This window comes from Saccopteryx bilineata, chromosome 7 (assembly GCF_036850765.1).
Source record: "Saccopteryx bilineata isolate mSacBil1 chromosome 7, mSacBil1_pri_phased_curated, whole genome shotgun sequence".
Lineage (NCBI taxonomy): Eukaryota > Metazoa > Chordata > Mammalia > Chiroptera > Emballonuridae > Saccopteryx > Saccopteryx bilineata.
Genome location: NC_089496.1, coordinates 67447544 through 67464255, shown reverse-complemented (window position 1 = coordinate 67464255; position 16712 = coordinate 67447544). Strand labels below are relative to the sequence as shown.

Here is a 16712-nt window from a genome sequence, read left to right as displayed (position 1 = left end):
CTCAAACCAGTTGAGCCACTGGCTGTGAGAGGGGAAGAGAGAGAGAGATGGTCGCTTCTCATATGTGCCCCGAGCGGGAATCGAACCTGGGACGTCTGCATGCCGGGTCGATGCTCTATCCACTGAGCCTACCAGCCAGGGCCACAGCTTTTATTTAATTGTGCACATACTTTTTTTTTTTTTTTTGTATTCCTCTGAAGCTGGAAATGGGGAGAGACAGTCAGACAGACTCCCGCATGCGCCCGACCGGGATCCACCCAGCACGCCCACCAGAGGCGACGCTCTGCCCCTCCGGGGGGTCGCCCTGCCGCGACCAGAGCCACTCCAGCGCCCGGGGCAGAGGCCAAGGAGCCATCCCCAGCACCCGGGCCATCCCCGCTCCAATGGAGCCTTGGCTGTGGGAGGGGAAGAGAGAGACAGAGAGGAAGGAGGGGGGGGGTGGAGAAGCAAATGGGCGCCTCTCCTATGTGCCCTGGCCGGGAATCGAACCCGGGTCCCCCGCACGCCAGGCCGACGCTCCACCGCTGAGCCAACCAGCCAGGGCCTGTGCACATACTTTTGTGTCAGGCTTCCTGCTGGATACTTTCCATCCACTGTCCTATATAATCCTAACACTTTGCAAGATGAGCCCATTATCTGAATTTGACAAAGAAGGAACCATGATTGGAGGAGCTGTGACCCGGAGCCACGCTGCAGTTCTGTGACCCAGGTCATCTCACTCTCCAACAGGGCTCTCTGCCTTTCCCGATGCCTTCAGTGCAGGCCCCTCCTTCTTCCTGGCCTTCCGAGGCCGGGTGTTCCGCTTCCTCTGTGGTGTCACTGATGAGAAGCCTTTCCCACCCCATCACCTCCTCCTCTGCACTGCATCCTCCCTCCTCTGCCAGCAGCAACTGTGGTTTTTAATTTCCTTAAGAAAGTATTAGGGGAAATTGTTTCCTGTGCCATTGTGCTTTTTATTTTCCAAATGAGAGGAGGAGAGATAGAGAGACAGACTCCCACATGCACCCTGACTGGGATCCACTCGGTAACCCCCATCTGGGGCTGAAGCTTGAGCCAGTTGGGCCACTGGCTGCGGGAGGGGAAGAGGGAGGGAAGTGAGGGGGAGGGGAGAGAAGCAGATGGTCGCTTCTCCTGTGTGTCCTGACCGGGAATCGAACTTGGGACTTCCACACGCTGGGCCGATGCTCTATCTACTGAACCAACAGGCCAGGGCCACCCCTGTGCTTTTTGAGTGGAATTAAAGAATGATAAGACTTTTTCTAGCTTTCTAACTAGTCTCTTCTCTGCTTCCTGTTAAAGTAATTTTGGATAACTCCATTACACTCTGAGTTTCCAAATGTATTGTCTGCATTTCTCCTGCTAAAGACAGATTTTTAAATGAATTTAGCAGCACAGCCATTCCAGAGACATCATTAATTTTACATTTCTCTTCTCTGTGGTCTGGCCCATCTTTGCAACGCCATCTTCCTTTTCAAAGCCTCCCGAGACCGCTCAGGGGAGAAAAAAACCTCTTTCCTCTGTGTCCTAGCTTTGGTGACTAGAGCCCTTCAAATTAAGTTGACAAAAGACATTAACAAGAGAAAAACAGTTGATTAACAAGTACAGCATGCCTACACATGGGTAATGCAGAGGATGGTTAGAACGTGGGCTCACTATGTTTGAGGATGGTTAGAACGTGCATCTGTACAAGGAATAATAAACTTGGAGAGGTGAAGAAAAAAGATTTTTGGCTTTCACTGGGGCAGACTGTGAGAAGGTAAATACATGGGGCAAACTAACGGAAGATAAGGTTACTTTATAGTAAGTTTTCTTATGTAGATTCCTCTTGTGCTGCATCTGCGTTGATAGGTCTCTAGTGATTGAGTTTGAGTCTGTTTTAGGCAGACGTGGGGCAGGGCAGAGAGCTTTTTTTTTTTTTTTTTTTTGGTCTGCAGTTTCTCAACTATCTTGAGCTCAAAATAATCCTTTTACCAGAGTGGCGTATTTTGCGGCGGCCTAGCCTGGTCCCCTAGAACAGCATTTTGAGAAGCATTTCATGTTCTTTCTAGTTCTTCATTTGCCTTGAACAGTGAGGTTTGGTGGCAAGAACACCAGACTTGGAGGTAGGAGACTGGAAGGGCCGTGTGGGCGGGTCCCAGGCCAGCAGCAAGGTGCCGGGAGAGTGACTAGCATTCTCTGGGGCGCAGCCTCCTCATTGAGTTCAGCTCTGGGGTTGGATTCAAAACTCCCCTCTAAGATTCATCAACTTCTCTGTGTGTCTGAATGGGGCATGGTATATTCAGGCGACAGAAATAATATCAGTTACTTGAAGAGATAGATTTAATATAAATTTATTTATTTAATTAAGTGAGAGACAGACTCCCACATGTGTCCTGACTGGGATCCACCCAGCAAGCCCCCTACCAGGCAATGCTCTGCCCACCTGGGCTGCTGCTCCATTGCTTGGCAATCGAACTATTTTAGCATCTGAGGCGAGCATTGAGCTATCCTCAGTGCTCGGGGCCCATTTGCTCTAACCACTGGAGCCATGACTGTGGGAGAAGAAGACAGAGAGAGGAAAGAGAAGAGAGAGAGAAGAGAGAAGGAGGGGTGGTAGGGGTGGAGGAGCAGATGGTCACTTCTCCTGTATGACCTGATTGGGAATCAAACCCGGGACTTCCACATGCCAGGCCTGCGCTCTACCACTGAGCCAATTGGCTAGGGCCTAATATAAAAATTATTAACTGGACAAGTGAAATATGTATATTTTTTTCCTTTCCTTTTTTTTGTATTTTTCTGAAGTTGGAAACGGGGAGGCAGTCAGACAGACTCCTGCATGCGCCCGACCGGGATCCACCTGGCACACCCACCAGGGGGCAATGCTCTGCCCACCAGGCGGTGATGCTCTGCCCATCTGGGGCATCGCTCTGTTGCAACCAGAGCCATTCTAGCACCTGAGGCAGAGGCCACAGAGCCATACTCAGTGCCCGGGCCAACTTTGCTCCAATGGAGCGTTGGCTGCGGGAGGGGAAGAGAGAGACAGAGAGGAAGGAGAGGGGGAGGGGTGGAGAAGCAGATGGGTGCTTCTCCTATGTGCCCTGGCCAGGAATCAAACCCGGGACTCCTGCACGCCAGGCCGACACTCTACCACTGAGCCAACTGGCCAGGGCATGAAATATATTTTTAAAAAGTCTACTGAGGTGAATGCAGGGAGCAGCTGCCACCTCTGGGGACGGGGGAATAGAGAGAAGAGATTGAAATTATCGTAACCTAGATAAGAAGCTCGGAAAAGGGGCCTCATGGAGCAACAGCTCCAGCTGCTGCTGGTGGGAGGGGAGGAAAGGGCAGGATGGGGCCGATTCTGCTAACTGGATTCAGACGCTGCCTCTGGAAGGCACCACTGTGGTGGGGTAAAGTACCGCTCCTGTGAAATTTGTAGTAACTTAGAGCACAGGTCCTTTCTTCGCTCTCTAGCCTTTAAGCCGCTTTCTCTAGCGCCCCCAGGTGGATGGCCTAACCGGGAGGGAGTGGCCAGCAAAGCCTACGTGTTGTTTGTGGGCAAAGTAGGGGCTAGACTGGTGGCTTTGGAGCTGAGAGGCATTAGCTTAATCACGGGCACAGTGCTCATGGTGGTGATTGCAAACAGATGGCTTGGAAAGCTCACTCAGGCTTCCCTGGTGGCGATGGGTCCTGGATCATCCTTAATGGAGACGGGTCAGAGCAGCTGAAGATGGTTTTAACATGCCCTCATCGGTGAGGAAGGCAGTCCTGTTAGACCTATCTCTCAGTGGCTCAGACCTGAGCGAGATTAAGTCTGCAGGGAACCAGATGTTGAAAACCCTTGGCTGGTTAGAGCCGGATCAGGCTCATCAACTCATCATCAGGCCAGGAACACTGACCCACATGTTACTACCATAGGGCATGACACATTTTACGACCAGGACTTGAGAATCGTGACTCATTGTCTCAAACGCAAATGTCAGTGACCTAATCTAGTGGGAAGTTGTTCAATACATGCTCTGAGCTCAGGGCTGGGAAATTGGTGAAAGAGGGAGAACGGGAAATCCTTACTCTGTCACTGCTCTGTGAGTCCCCCATGTGCGTAGAGAAGCCTCCCCAGGAGAGAACTCGGGAGCACAGGGTCAGCCATTTTTCCTCGATATCCCCAATGTTTGGCTCCACTAAGGTCTTTGCCCAAATATCCCAGTTCAGTGAAAACTTTCTGAACTGCCTTATTTGAAATGGCCACCTCCCACTTCCTATGCCCCCCATTTTAAATAACCCTTACCAGTAGCCCACTTACTATATATAATATTTTACTCACTTACTTGTTTGTTACCTTTTTTTCCCAACTAGAATGCAAGCCTCATGAAGGCAGGAATTTTCTTTTTTTCTTTTCTTTCTTTCTTTTTTTTTTTTTTTAGTAAGTAAGAGGCAGGGAGGCTGAGAGACAGACTCCCACATACACCCTGACCAGAATCCACCTGGCAAGCCTCCTACCAGCAGATGCTCTGCCCATCTGGGGCTGCTGCTCTGTTGCTCAGCAACCAAGCTATTTCAGCACCTGAGGCAAGGCCATGGAACCATCCTCAGTGCCCTGGGCCAAATGACTCAAACCATTTGAGCCATGGCTGCGGGAAGAGAAGATGGAGTGAGAGAGAATGAGAGAGAGAGAGAGAGAGAGAGAGAGAGAGATAAGGGGGGAGCGGGGGGAGAGTGGAGAAGTAGATGATCATTTCTCCTGTGTGCCCTGACTGAGAATTGTACTCAGGACTTCCACACCCTGGGTCAACACTCTACTGCTGAGCCAACAGGCCAGGGCCAATGAAGGCAGGAATTTTCATGTGTTTGCACCCCACCATATCCCCAGTAACTCAAATAGTGCTTACATAATAAGATGCATTTTAGAAATACTTGTTGAATCATAGGCATATTTCATGAAGTAATATCATATACTGAATATAAAAAGGAAAGAATGTATTTAATGACTTTGAGCAATATAGAGGGTGAAGAGTTACTGTGCAGAAGAGTGAAGAAAATCCTGGTTTGTAAAAAACATTGACATCACTAGTTGTCATTTATTTTCATTCAATAGAATAAAATAATAAAAGAAGGAAATATGGTACACCCATGTTTATTGCAGCATTATTTACAATAGCCGAGATATTGAACCAATCTAAGTGTCGATCCACAGATAAATGGAATATTAGTCAGTCATCAAAAGAATGAAATCTTGGCATCTGCAACAACTGGATCGACCTTGAGGGCATTACGTTAAGTGAAATAAGTCAGACAGAGAAAGACAAATATATGATCTCACTTATATGTGGAATCCTAAAACAAAACAAAGCAAAACAAGACCAAGCTCATAGATACAATAGGTTGTTGTTTGCCAGAGGCAGGGGTGGGTAGGTAGCTGAAGGGAATAATTAGGTACAAACATCCAGTAATAAGATGGATGTTATGAAGCATTAACGTACAGCATGGTGACCATAGTTACTAATCCTGTATTGCATATTTGAAAGTTGAAAGTTGCCAAGAATAGCTCTGGCCAGTAGGCTCAGTGGGAGAGTGTCAGTCTGGTGTGTGGATGTCCTGGGTTTGATTCCTGGTCAGGGCACACAAGAGAAGCGACCGTCTGCTTCCCCACCCCTCCCTCTCCCCCTTCTCTCTTTTTCTCTCTCTCTCTCCCTCTGTCTTCCCCTCCTGCAGTCATGGTTCCATTGGTTTGAGTGGATCAGCCTTGGGTGTAAGGATGGCTCCATGGAGCCTCTGACTCAGGCACTAAAAATAGTTCGATTGTGAGCATGGCCCCAGATGGGCAGAGAATTGGCCCCAGATGAGGGTTGCTGGGTGGATCCTGGTCAGGGCACATGTGGGAGTCTCTCCTCCTTTCATTTGGAAAAGAAAAAAAAAGAAAGAAAGAAAATTGCTAAGAATAAATTTAAAAGGCTTTATCACAAGAAAAGAAAATTCTGTAATTGTATATGATGATGGGTGTTAACCAGACTTACTGTGGTGATGATTTCACAATGTATTCAAATACTGAATCGTTATGTTGTGCACCTGAAACTCATATGTTGTATATCAATTAATCCTTAATAAAAAAAGTGAAAAATAAAATGAAGGCCTTCGGCCACAGGGAAGGTAAAACAGAGCATAGTTAAATTTTTTCTTTTGGAAACCTACCTTCAAAGTGAATGAACTACTGAATTGCAGCTTTTTGCTCGACGAGGGTCCATCCTGGCTCACATCTACATAAATAAAGCATCTGCAGGTCCTTTCTGTGAAAGACAGTTCATTGTTTGATTTACAGTCAAGGCTGGGCAAAGGGATACTTATGAAACTTGTGTGCATCATTTTCTCTGCATGAAAGACATTCTGCAAAGTTTCCTCCATGGGCTTAGTCAATACCATGGTCATTGATAAATAGTAAGCACTCAGTATTTATTTATTTATTTATTTATTTATTTATTTATTTATTTATTTATTTATTGTATTTTGCTGAAGTGAGAAGTGGGGAGGCAGAGAGACAGACTCCTGCATGCTCCCGACCAGGATCCACCCAGCATACCCACTAGGGCGATGCTCTGCCCATCTGGGGTGTCGCTCTGCTGCAACCAGAGCCATTCTAGTGCCTGAGGCAGAGGCCACAGAGCCATCCTCAGTGCCCGGGCAAACTTTGCTCCAATGGAACTTTGGCTGCAGGAGGGGAACAGAGAGACAGAGAGGAAGGAGAGGAGGAAGAGTGGAGAAGCAGATGGGCGCTTCTCCTGTGTGCCCTGACTGGGAATTTAACCCAGGACATTCACACACCAGGCCGACGCTCTACCACTGAGCCAACAGGCCAGGGCCAAGCACTCAGTATTTAATAAGAAAGAATTATCCTTGTGCTTCTAGAGATTTTGCACCTCTGTGAGGATGCTGGCTTTTGCTGGAATACCATGAACGTATCTACAACATTGTATTTATGCGGTAGCCTAAATGAACTGGTTTTATTCTAAGGCAGGTAGTAACATGCCTTTGAGAAAGGGCAGCTCATTGCCATTCTCTTCTACATTCCTGTAAGAAATGTGAACACTGGTTGTAGCTTGGGAAGATCCATTTTGGGTGTTTAATCAATTCTGGGTGTTCAATAAAATCTGGGTGTTTAATAAAGTAGCTGGTCTTATCAGCAATGGCTGTTTTCTCTGTACCATGTTTTTCCTTCCTAATGGTTCTCGTACCTGCTTTGTCACTTCTCCTGGAAATTCTCTCTCTCTTTATCTCCTTTCCACATAGTGGTTAGACAATCATATACTTCACAAACTGTCCCCCCTCATATTTCCAGGACCAAACCGGGCCCTATGCAGCCTTATTACAATATAATGACTATTTCCTATGCAGTACTAAACTTCCCTCTTTAAACATAACCCCACAGGTAAGTTTTTACAGCACCAACACTTTTTATTTTTGCTTAAAAATAAAATGACAGCATATTTTTTCTTCTGTATGTTATGCACCTAAAAGAGTAGCATGTAAGAAAGGAACATCACACCCAGTCAAGGTCGATCTCTGTTAGTATGCGTACCGATGTATGCACTCGTGACACTGTTTTCTTGAATAACATTTCTAAGAAGTTGAATTTGTACAGACCTTCTAATTTTCCCTGAGCATCTGTTGCCTTCCACCTTTTATATCAGTGACAGAGAATGTCTAGGATGCATAAAAACGGGCGTTAGGTTTTCTGAAACATTGTCTAGTCTCTGATGGTCTTTCTCCCCCTTTTTTCCCTCCGACAGGGCTGATAGTCTACCTAGGGATGATGGCGGGGGCCTTCCTTCTGGGGGGCCTGGCCGATAAGCTGGGGAGGAAGAGAGTTCTCAGCATGTCTCTGGCCCTGAACGCCTCCTTCGCCTCCCTCTCCTCCTTCGTCCAGGGTTATGGAGCCTTCCTCTTCTGCCGACTCATCTCAGGCATAGGGTATGTGGTCTCAGAGCCTCCGCTGGACACTCCTAGAACTGATCCATCCATCCCGGGACTCCAGCTCTGAATGCTTCCTTTGGGAAACCTTGGACTGCGTTTTTGTTTGACTTCCAAAATATTATGTTGACATTAACCTTAGAAAGGGGTTCATAGGTCAGGTCAGTGGAGAAGGTCAATATAACCTGGCACTTCCTGGTCCAGCCTTCCCAGTTCACGCGGTTGTTTCACCACTGAGCCTACGCGTGGGATAGAGGCGACCATTTTCAGTGTGTGACCTGATGCTTTCTGGCATTTCCCCCACAGTATTGGTGGAGCGCTGCCCACTGTCTTTGCCTATTTCTCTGAATTCTTGTCTCGGGAGAAGCGAGGAGAGCACCTCAGTTGGCTGGGCATCTTCTGGATGACGGGGGGCCTCTACGCCTCGGCCATGGCCTGGAGCATCATTCCGCACTACGGTGAGTGCACTGGCTTAGAATAGCCCAGGGGCCCTGGTTGCTATGGCACCTGCGTTGCTAACGACAGTTCCCGTCCTCAGCCTTCTTCCCACACTCACAAACAGTTCCTGTGTGTGACCTGGAGACACATTGCTAATTTCAAGACGAGTGTTTCAGGAAATAATACAATCTGTCTTACTTCCCTTCCACCCTCTTCCTCCTCCCTAATTCTCTCCTTAACTTTCCTCTTCTTTTTATTTGGAAGAATTTCACTTGCTATCCCCTCCAGTCCTCCTCCCCCAAACAAGTTAGGCTTATGTAACTCCATTTTATAGAGGCTGTAACAGAAGCCAAGAGAAGTTGGTGATTTGGCCAAGGCCACGGCCTTGGCATGACCTTGAATTCCTCCCCCGACCCCATGCAGTATCTAGTAGACCACAGAAGTGGAGACGCCCTTACAGACTAGGTCTTGGTTTTAGCTTGGACAATTTTATTTTCCTGAATAATTGTAAAAAGTGACTTCCCTAGTCTAGACAGAGACCTGGCAGTGGTAGCTTTCACTGTGGGTTTTGTTAAGAGTAAAGTAGGGAGTAGGCAGTGGTTTTGAATTTGTGCGGTTGAGTATCCTGGGATAGTAACATCTGGGTAAAAGCTGAGTCAAAGTAGTGGTGCTGTGTGGTTTGGGACAAGTCACTCCATCTTGTCCAGCCTTGGACCCTTCACCTGGAAGGTGGAGCAGGGCAGGAAGCCAAGAAAACCAACAACAGGGACCTGGGCCAGTCCTAATGCTCACAAGTCTTGGGATGCAAAGGGGAGTGTCAAGCTAGCTTCCCACAAGCAGTTCTAGGCCTCCTATTTGCAGACTGTTTGTTCCACTGGGGAGACATGCCCTCTATCTGACCAATGAGCAAAGAAGGTCTTTGTCTCCCCTTTGATTGGATCAGCTTAGGTCATGTGCCCACTTCAGCCAATCACTAGACCCCAGAGGATGCCATATACCTCCTTTCTCATTCCTGGCACTGGGGGTAGGCTCAAGGCCACCCAAACCAGGTGACTACAACACAATGGAGAAGGAAGGACTTGGAGGGCTGGTGAGGGGAACAATCTCCAATGGTCACTACACACTGCATCACTTTTGCACTTCACGTTATGCACAGTAACCCACATTGATGTCTGCATGTCTGGTTTCTAAGACAGCAGTAAAAGCATGTAGGCGAGGAGCAGTTGACCAAGGCTGAATGGGCTGCCCAGGCAGAGGGGCTGCATGGCCGCTGACTGACCTCTGCTGGTCAGTGGCAGGGCTTATGGTTAAATATTTTACCCCAAAGAGACAAGGTGCTTTTTATTTTATTTGTATGCCTGTATGGAATCTTTGACTTTGCCATTTTATTAAAAAAAAATACACGCCTCTGACCAGGTGGTGGCACAATGGATAGAGTGTCAGACTGAGATGCAGAGGACCCAGGTTCGAAACCCTGAGTTGTCTGGCTTGAGCAAGGGGTCATTTATTCTGCTGTAGGGCCATCCCTCCCCTTGCCCTCGGTCACGGCACATATAAGAAAACAATCAATAAAGAATTAAGGAGCTGCAACAAAGAATTGATGCTTCTCATCTCTCTCCCTTCCTGTCTGTTTGTCCCTACCTGTCCCTCTCTCTGTCTCTGTCACAAAACAAACAAACAAACAAACATTACAAAGATTTGAGGGAAGAGAAAGGAGAGTAAGGAGGAAAATGAATGTTGAATGGAAGGTAGAGCGGTATTGGAAGTAGGGAAATAAAGGAGACATGTAAAAAATAGATTGTTGTGAGTGGCGTCAAAGAACTAAAGTAAAAATTTAAACTTCTACCTGATTTCTAAGCCACTTGAGGGTAGAGATAGCATCCGCCATGTTCTGAGCTTAGGACCTGGTGTATAATAGATACTCAGTAACTATGTTGAATAAGTAAAAAATAAAAAAATAAAAAGGAACCTCTTGGATGATCAGGTTCAATTGAAGCAGACATTAGCTTGAGGCAAACCTAGCCTAGAAATATGGTAGACTTGAATCACAGTATAATGAGAGAGATTATTTTAAGCCTCATTTTTACCAGGACCAGATGTTTTGTCCACAGTGGACCAGACATTTGATGGCATTTCTCCATACGCCTAAGACCTTAATCCCCTGCCCCGCCTCACTCAGCACGACAAATGCAGGGGTCCTGCAGAAAGGAGGCTGATGTTCGCATGCTCGGCTTGCGCAGCCCGTTTGATTGCTTTTGCAGGAATGAAGTGGTGGGAGGTCTTGGCACCAGGAATTTGGGTGACCAAGTCATTGAGAAAGAAAATTGCAAAAGTCAGAATGTTTTCCTGGAAACTCAGGGGGAAAAAAAAGAAAGGATATATTATGGAAGAACAATTCCCATTGTAGTCAGCACCACCAGCTGTTTGTGAAATCCCGACGCAGGGAACTAGGGCAAGCGAAAAGATCACTGAATGAACAATCCCTGTCTCCAAATTAATAGCCGTTCCATGTAGTTGAGAGTGATTTGCTATTTAATTTTATTTAATTTCAGGCCCTAAAGTTGTGCCTCATAACCGCGGTAAGTACGGATTACTAAAACCACCATAAAAACCATAGAGGCATGAGGGGCTAATGGATATTGAATAATTAAAACATATTACCATAAAAAATTCTTTCTGAGGCGGAATACTTTGTGAACGTACCTGCTCTGCCCTTCCTGTGTTATCTACGTTGGCTGCTCTGGCTTTGATCTGCTTTACTTCTTCTAATTATGCCAGAATCGTTTTTGGACACAAGTTGAGAACGTGTAGATATTACCACGGTTTTATCTTCCTCTTTCTAGTGTTACTCTCGGGAGAAAGGAAAACCTCCTTGATTAAAAGTAAAGCAAATAAATGAACCCCAGTGAGATGGGAAGGAGAGGAGACCGTACTGTACAAGAGATTTGGTTCTGATTGAGGACGTTGGATGGTGTGTGGATTGTGTGGCCAAAAATGTGTCAAAGCAACTGCCCACCTGGAGTTTTCTCTTTAATGGTCCCAACAGAGTAGGAAATACCTCAGAAACAGTAGATATTGATGAGGAGTTCAGAACAAGAACAACTCAAAGCACAATGGGATTAATAGAGAACTCAAGATGTCAACTGCCCACCCCTGGAGTTGGCTGTGTGGTATATTTTTTAAGTCAATGGGATAGAGATATTATAGCTGAACAATGATTACTGTATGAACTTTAGAGACCAGTGTATTTATTTATACAGTTTTGTCTTTTAAAAAATGCTGTTGGAATTGTTTTCAGAGATTCTTTGGGTGGTGTAAGAAAATCAATCTCTTTATTTTATAACCTCAGCTTTAAAAAACACACAATTCTTTTGCTCATCTTTGCTGACATTCACCTATTTTGCTCACCATCTTTGGCACTAAATGCCACATAGCTAGTTCCTCTTTCTTTCTTTCTTTCTTTCTTTCTTTCTTTCTTTCTTTCTTCCCTTCTTTCTTTCAGAGAAGGAGGGACAGAGAGACAGACTCCTGCATGCGTTCAGGCAGAGATCTACTCAGTAAGCCCCCTGCTGGTGATGTTCTGCCCATCTATAGTCACTGCTTGGCAACTGAGCTATTTTTAGCGCCTAAGGTGGAGGATCCAGGGAGCCATCCTCAGCACCTGGGGCCAACTTGCTTGAAGCAATCAAGCCATGGCTGAAGAAGGGGAAGAAAGAGAGAGTGAGATAGAAAGACAGAGAGAGAGAGAGAGAGAGAGAGAGATGGGGGCAGATTAGAGAAGCAGATAGTTGCTTCTCCTGTGTGCCTTGAGTGGGAATCGAACCTGGGACATTCACATGTTGGGGTGATGCTCTACCACTGAGCCAACCAGCCAGGGCTCATATACCTAGTTTTAAATAAATCAGAGCTATCCTTGGAGCAGATGCCTTGGTTGCTGGAATGTTCCCAGGTGGAAGATCTGTGTAGGTATCATCACCTGTGTTTTACAGCTGTGAAAAGCCAGCAACACAATAACAATGTGAGAAAACCAGACTTTGAACTCTGACCTATGTCACTGCAAAAGTCTAGTTCTTTCTACCATGTCACTGAGCGTTCCTTAAAAGGGAAACTTGTGACCCATGAGGATGTTTGAAATCATGCTTTGTAGATCACTAAAACAATTTCTGAAAATAAATTTTGGAAATACTTGAATAATGAAAGCTAAGTAGGAGCTTATTACTGCTCCATCTCAATGATGGTAGAATTCATTTGAAAATAGGTCCGTTTCTTTAAAATTAAAAAAAAATTAGTATCATGTCTGATAGTGTTTTTTTAAAGTGTGGCCCTGAACCCTGTGCACTGAAACGACCTAGAGCTGATGCTGCCCTTTGACTTGGAGAAGAGGGCTCCTCTATGGAAACCTCGGGCCGTATATGTCTATACTCTGGCTTTCCTCAAGCCACACCCCTTCCTATGAAGCAAGGGGTCTCTGAGGCCAGGACCGCCACTCCGTCAGATCCTGCTGTGGGGACTCAGGACCCAGGAATGTCCACTAAACTGAAAGGATCACGGCAAGGATGCCCATTGTCACCACGGTGGTGTGTGTGCTGTCTCACACATGTGAGCATGAGACTCCCCCACTCTTCAGGGGGGCTGGGAGGGATAAAAGGGGTCCCATAGTCCAGTGCAGTGCCGGGCAGGGGGATAGAACATGTGTTATTGAACCGACTGTTAACATAAATTTCAGTGAATATCTAGGAAGGTGACATGTTGCCTCCGTTTGATCACACCCAAGGCCCCCTAAATGTCAGGCGAGGCCCACAAGAGGGTGCTCTGGATGCAGACTCCCAGCGCCCAGCTCAGACCTCGGACTCAGAAGCTTTGAGGGGCGCAGTGGGGAATCTGCCCTTGAGCCTGCTCTCCAGGCCACGCTCCTGCTCCCTGCAGCTGGAGAGCCAGCCCGCCAGGCCGGGCTAGGACAGTGTCTGAGGGCCGCCGCCTTGTCCTCGGCAGGCTGGGGCTTCAGCATGGGCACCCACTACCACAGCTGGGGAGCCCGCCCGCCAGGCCGGGCTAGGACAGTGTCTGAGGGCCGCTGCCTCGTCCTCGGCAGGCTGGGGCTTCAGCATGGGCACCCACCACCACAGCTGGAGAGCCAGCCCGCCAGGCTGGGCTAGGACAGTGTCTGAGGGCCGCTGCCTCGTCCTCGGCAGGCTGGGGCTTCAGCATGGGCACCCACTACCACAGCTGGAGAGCCTGCCCGCCAGGCCGCGCTGGGACAGTGTCTGAGGGCCGCCGCCTTGTCCGTGGCAGGCTGGGGCTTCAGCATGGGCACCCACCACCACAGCTGGGGAGCCAGCCCGCCAGGCCGCGCAGGGACAGTGTCTGAGGGCCGCTGCCCTGTCCTCGGCAGGCTGGGGCTTCAGCATGGGCACCCACTACCACTACCACAGCTGGCGGGTGTTCGTCATCGTCTGCGCGCTGCCCTGCACCCTGTCTATGGTGGCCCTGCGCTTCCTGCCGGAGAGCCCACGGTTTCTGCTGGAGGTGAGTCAGCACCCCTGCTCGACGGGAGAACAGGGGGACAGCTACGGGAGCTTGTCTGCTCTCAGCCCTTTAGACCCTCTTCCTCTTGGCAAACTCCCTCGGGATGGCTGACCAGGCCCGTCATTAAATCCGGCTTCATTGCTGGCTGTGGCGGTCGCTTGCCCTGGATCCACGGACTGCCCGAGGCTGGGGGCTCTGGAGCTCACTGAGCCCTGGGCAGGGCTGCAGGGGACCCTCTGAAGCTGCTTCTGGCCCCCACTTGCTCTGAGTATGAGGCCCTGCAAAGCTGCGTGACATTTCTTCTTGCGAGATCGGGGGTAAAGCTTGTCTCTGCTGCCCAGCCCTTTAAGACCCCTTCCACCAGAGAGCTGCTCCTGGTGTCCTGGGAGATGAGTCCTTGGACCCTTCCTCCTTGGGGACCTCGTGCCCTGCCACGGTCAGAGGGGTTGGAGAGCTGGTTAAACGGGCAGTAGGACTCACGGGCTCTTACAGCCCGAATTCTGTGTCCACCTACGGGCCTCCTTCTAGACCTGTTGCCAGGAGTGATCCTCCGTGTTGAATTTCCCGTTGACCAGGAGACAGATGCAGCAGGGAGTGTTCTTAACCAGGGACATCTCAAAAGCGAACATTTCTTGTGTCAGCGTGTCCTGGAGCCGCTGTAACCAAGGACCACACACTGAGCGGCTCAGAGTGACGGACTCTTACTGTCTCACTGTTGGGGAGGGCCACACCCTCTCTGAAGCCCTGGGGGAACCCTCCCTCACCTCTTTTTCTCATTCACAGCTGTGTCACACCAGTCCCTGCTTTCGTCACCACACGCGCTCCCCCTGTGTGTCTCTGCATCTTCCCACGCTGTCTTCCTATAAGGACACAGCCCTATGGCTTAGGTGCCCACCCTACTCCAGTATGACCTCACCCTAATTGCATCTGTAGCAACCCTCTTTCCCAGTAAGGTCACCTTGTGGGGTCCTGGGGGTTAGGACTTCAGCATATCTTTGTGTGTGGGGGACATAGTTCAGCTCATAGCTTGTTGTGTCTTCACTTTATCCCGCCAGTGAGGAAGTGACTTCCCCCCGGCAGTCCGTTCAACCTGACAACTCCAAGCAGTGACGCAGAGTGCCTGACATTATTAATACCGCCCATCGACACCCCGACGGGGCAATCTGGTTATCATTTCCTGGAGGGGAGGGTCGCCGACAGGAACTTGCCCTCGCCTGTCACAAGCCCTGCTTAGTGACAAGTCCATCTGCCTTCACCTCGGACTCAGGGATCGGCCCCAACTGGCGAAGGGTCGATCGTTCACGGCTCTTTCCTTGGTTTTACCAGATGGGCAAACATGACGAGGCTTGGATGATTCTCAAGCAAGTCCACGACACCAACATGAGAGCCAAGGGGACCCCCGAGAAGGTGTTCACAGTGAGTGTGTGGTCGCCTATGCTAACAAGAGGGGGGCCTTTCCTTTTTCCTGGTTTGGTTTGCTGAAAAATACAGGTTTATGTAAGCACATCCTAGAAAATTTGTCAAAGACAAACAAAGCGCCTGACGTCCTTAGCCCTGTGTCATGATTAATTCTTTGCATCTTGGTGGATAGCATTCTCAGTACCGATAATTATTAAACAACAAAAGAAAAAAAATTAGCTGTGCTCACGTGGTGATAACATAATTACATGTATTTACATATACTTGTTACTTAAGAGTTCTCATAAACATTCTATATGTTGTCGCATAGTGTTCATTACAAGGATGTTTATGAACACTATGCGACAACATATAGAATAACCATCCTTGTAATGAACACTGATGTTAGGAGAATTAGCACAGTTTTTCTAAACGTGTCCCTAGGGTTAGAGATTGGTTTCCCCTTTTTATTGTATTATTCCTGTAGGTACTGCTGCAGCGACCTGTCACACACGCTTGCTTCCCTTGTCTTCACGTTCTGGGTTGGCTTTCTAAGAGTCGATGCCTAGAAACAAAGTGACGAATTCCCAGAGCTTGAGTATTTTTGTGGCTCTTGAAATAGGTTGCCAAGTTACATTGTAATTGGCTGACCAGCCTACAGGGCCACAAGCAGCAGGTTACCCATTACTCCACCCCCTTGCCACCATTGGCTGTTAGCCTGAACTGTGTTTCTTGCTAGTTTACAAAGTAAAAAAATATAGTAAGTGGTAATTTCCATGAAGATATCCTGTTCTGTGCTCCTCCCCACCAAGCTCTGTGGCCAAGTCCAAGGAATGCCCACTGCAGGCCTCTCTGTGCACCTGCTGGCATAACTTTCTTTCAGACCCGACCTCATCCCCACTTCCTCCAGGAAGCCTTCCTGGATTCACTCCCACCTACCTGGGGATGCATATATCTTTTTGAATTGGTGTTTTTGTTTTATTTGGATAAATACCCAAGATGGAATTGCTGGATCATATGGTTGTTCTCATTTTAATTGTTTGTGGACTCTCCATACTGTTTCCCATTGTGGCTGTACCAGTCTGCATTCCCACCAACAGTGCATGAAGGTGCCCTTTTCTCCACATCCTCGTCAACATTTGTTATTTCTTGTCTTTTTGTTAATAGCCACAGGTGTGAGGTGCTTCCTCATTATGATTTTGATTTGCATTTCCCTGATGATTAGTGATACAGAGCATCTCTTTATGTGCCTGTTGGCCATCTATACATCTTTGGGAAGATGTTTATTTAGATCCCCTGCCCATTTTAATTGGATGCTTTTTTTTTTTTTTTGCTATAAGTTGTATAAATTCTCCATGTATCAGCTATATGATTTGCAAATAATTTCCCCATTCAGGTGGTCACCCTTT

The 16712-nt window shown here is 47.9% G+C and overlaps 1 protein-coding gene across 7 annotated transcripts in view; it reads left to right on the top strand.

Annotated features, from left to right (window-relative positions):
• SV2B (synaptic vesicle glycoprotein 2B) overlaps positions 1-16712 on the top strand; it is a 143169-nt gene that overhangs the window by 92828 nt on the left and 33629 nt on the right. For all 7 annotated transcript variants that reach the window (XM_066238629.1, XM_066238628.1, XM_066238624.1 and 4 more), the window contains 4 exons: positions 7761-7941; positions 8248-8399; positions 13772-13905; positions 15232-15321. In XM_066238629.1, coding sequence (XP_066094726.1) covers positions 7761-7941; positions 8248-8399; positions 13772-13905; positions 15232-15321 — 557 coding nt within the window. The remainder of the gene's footprint in view (positions 1-7760; positions 7942-8247; positions 8400-13771; positions 13906-15231; positions 15322-16712) is intronic.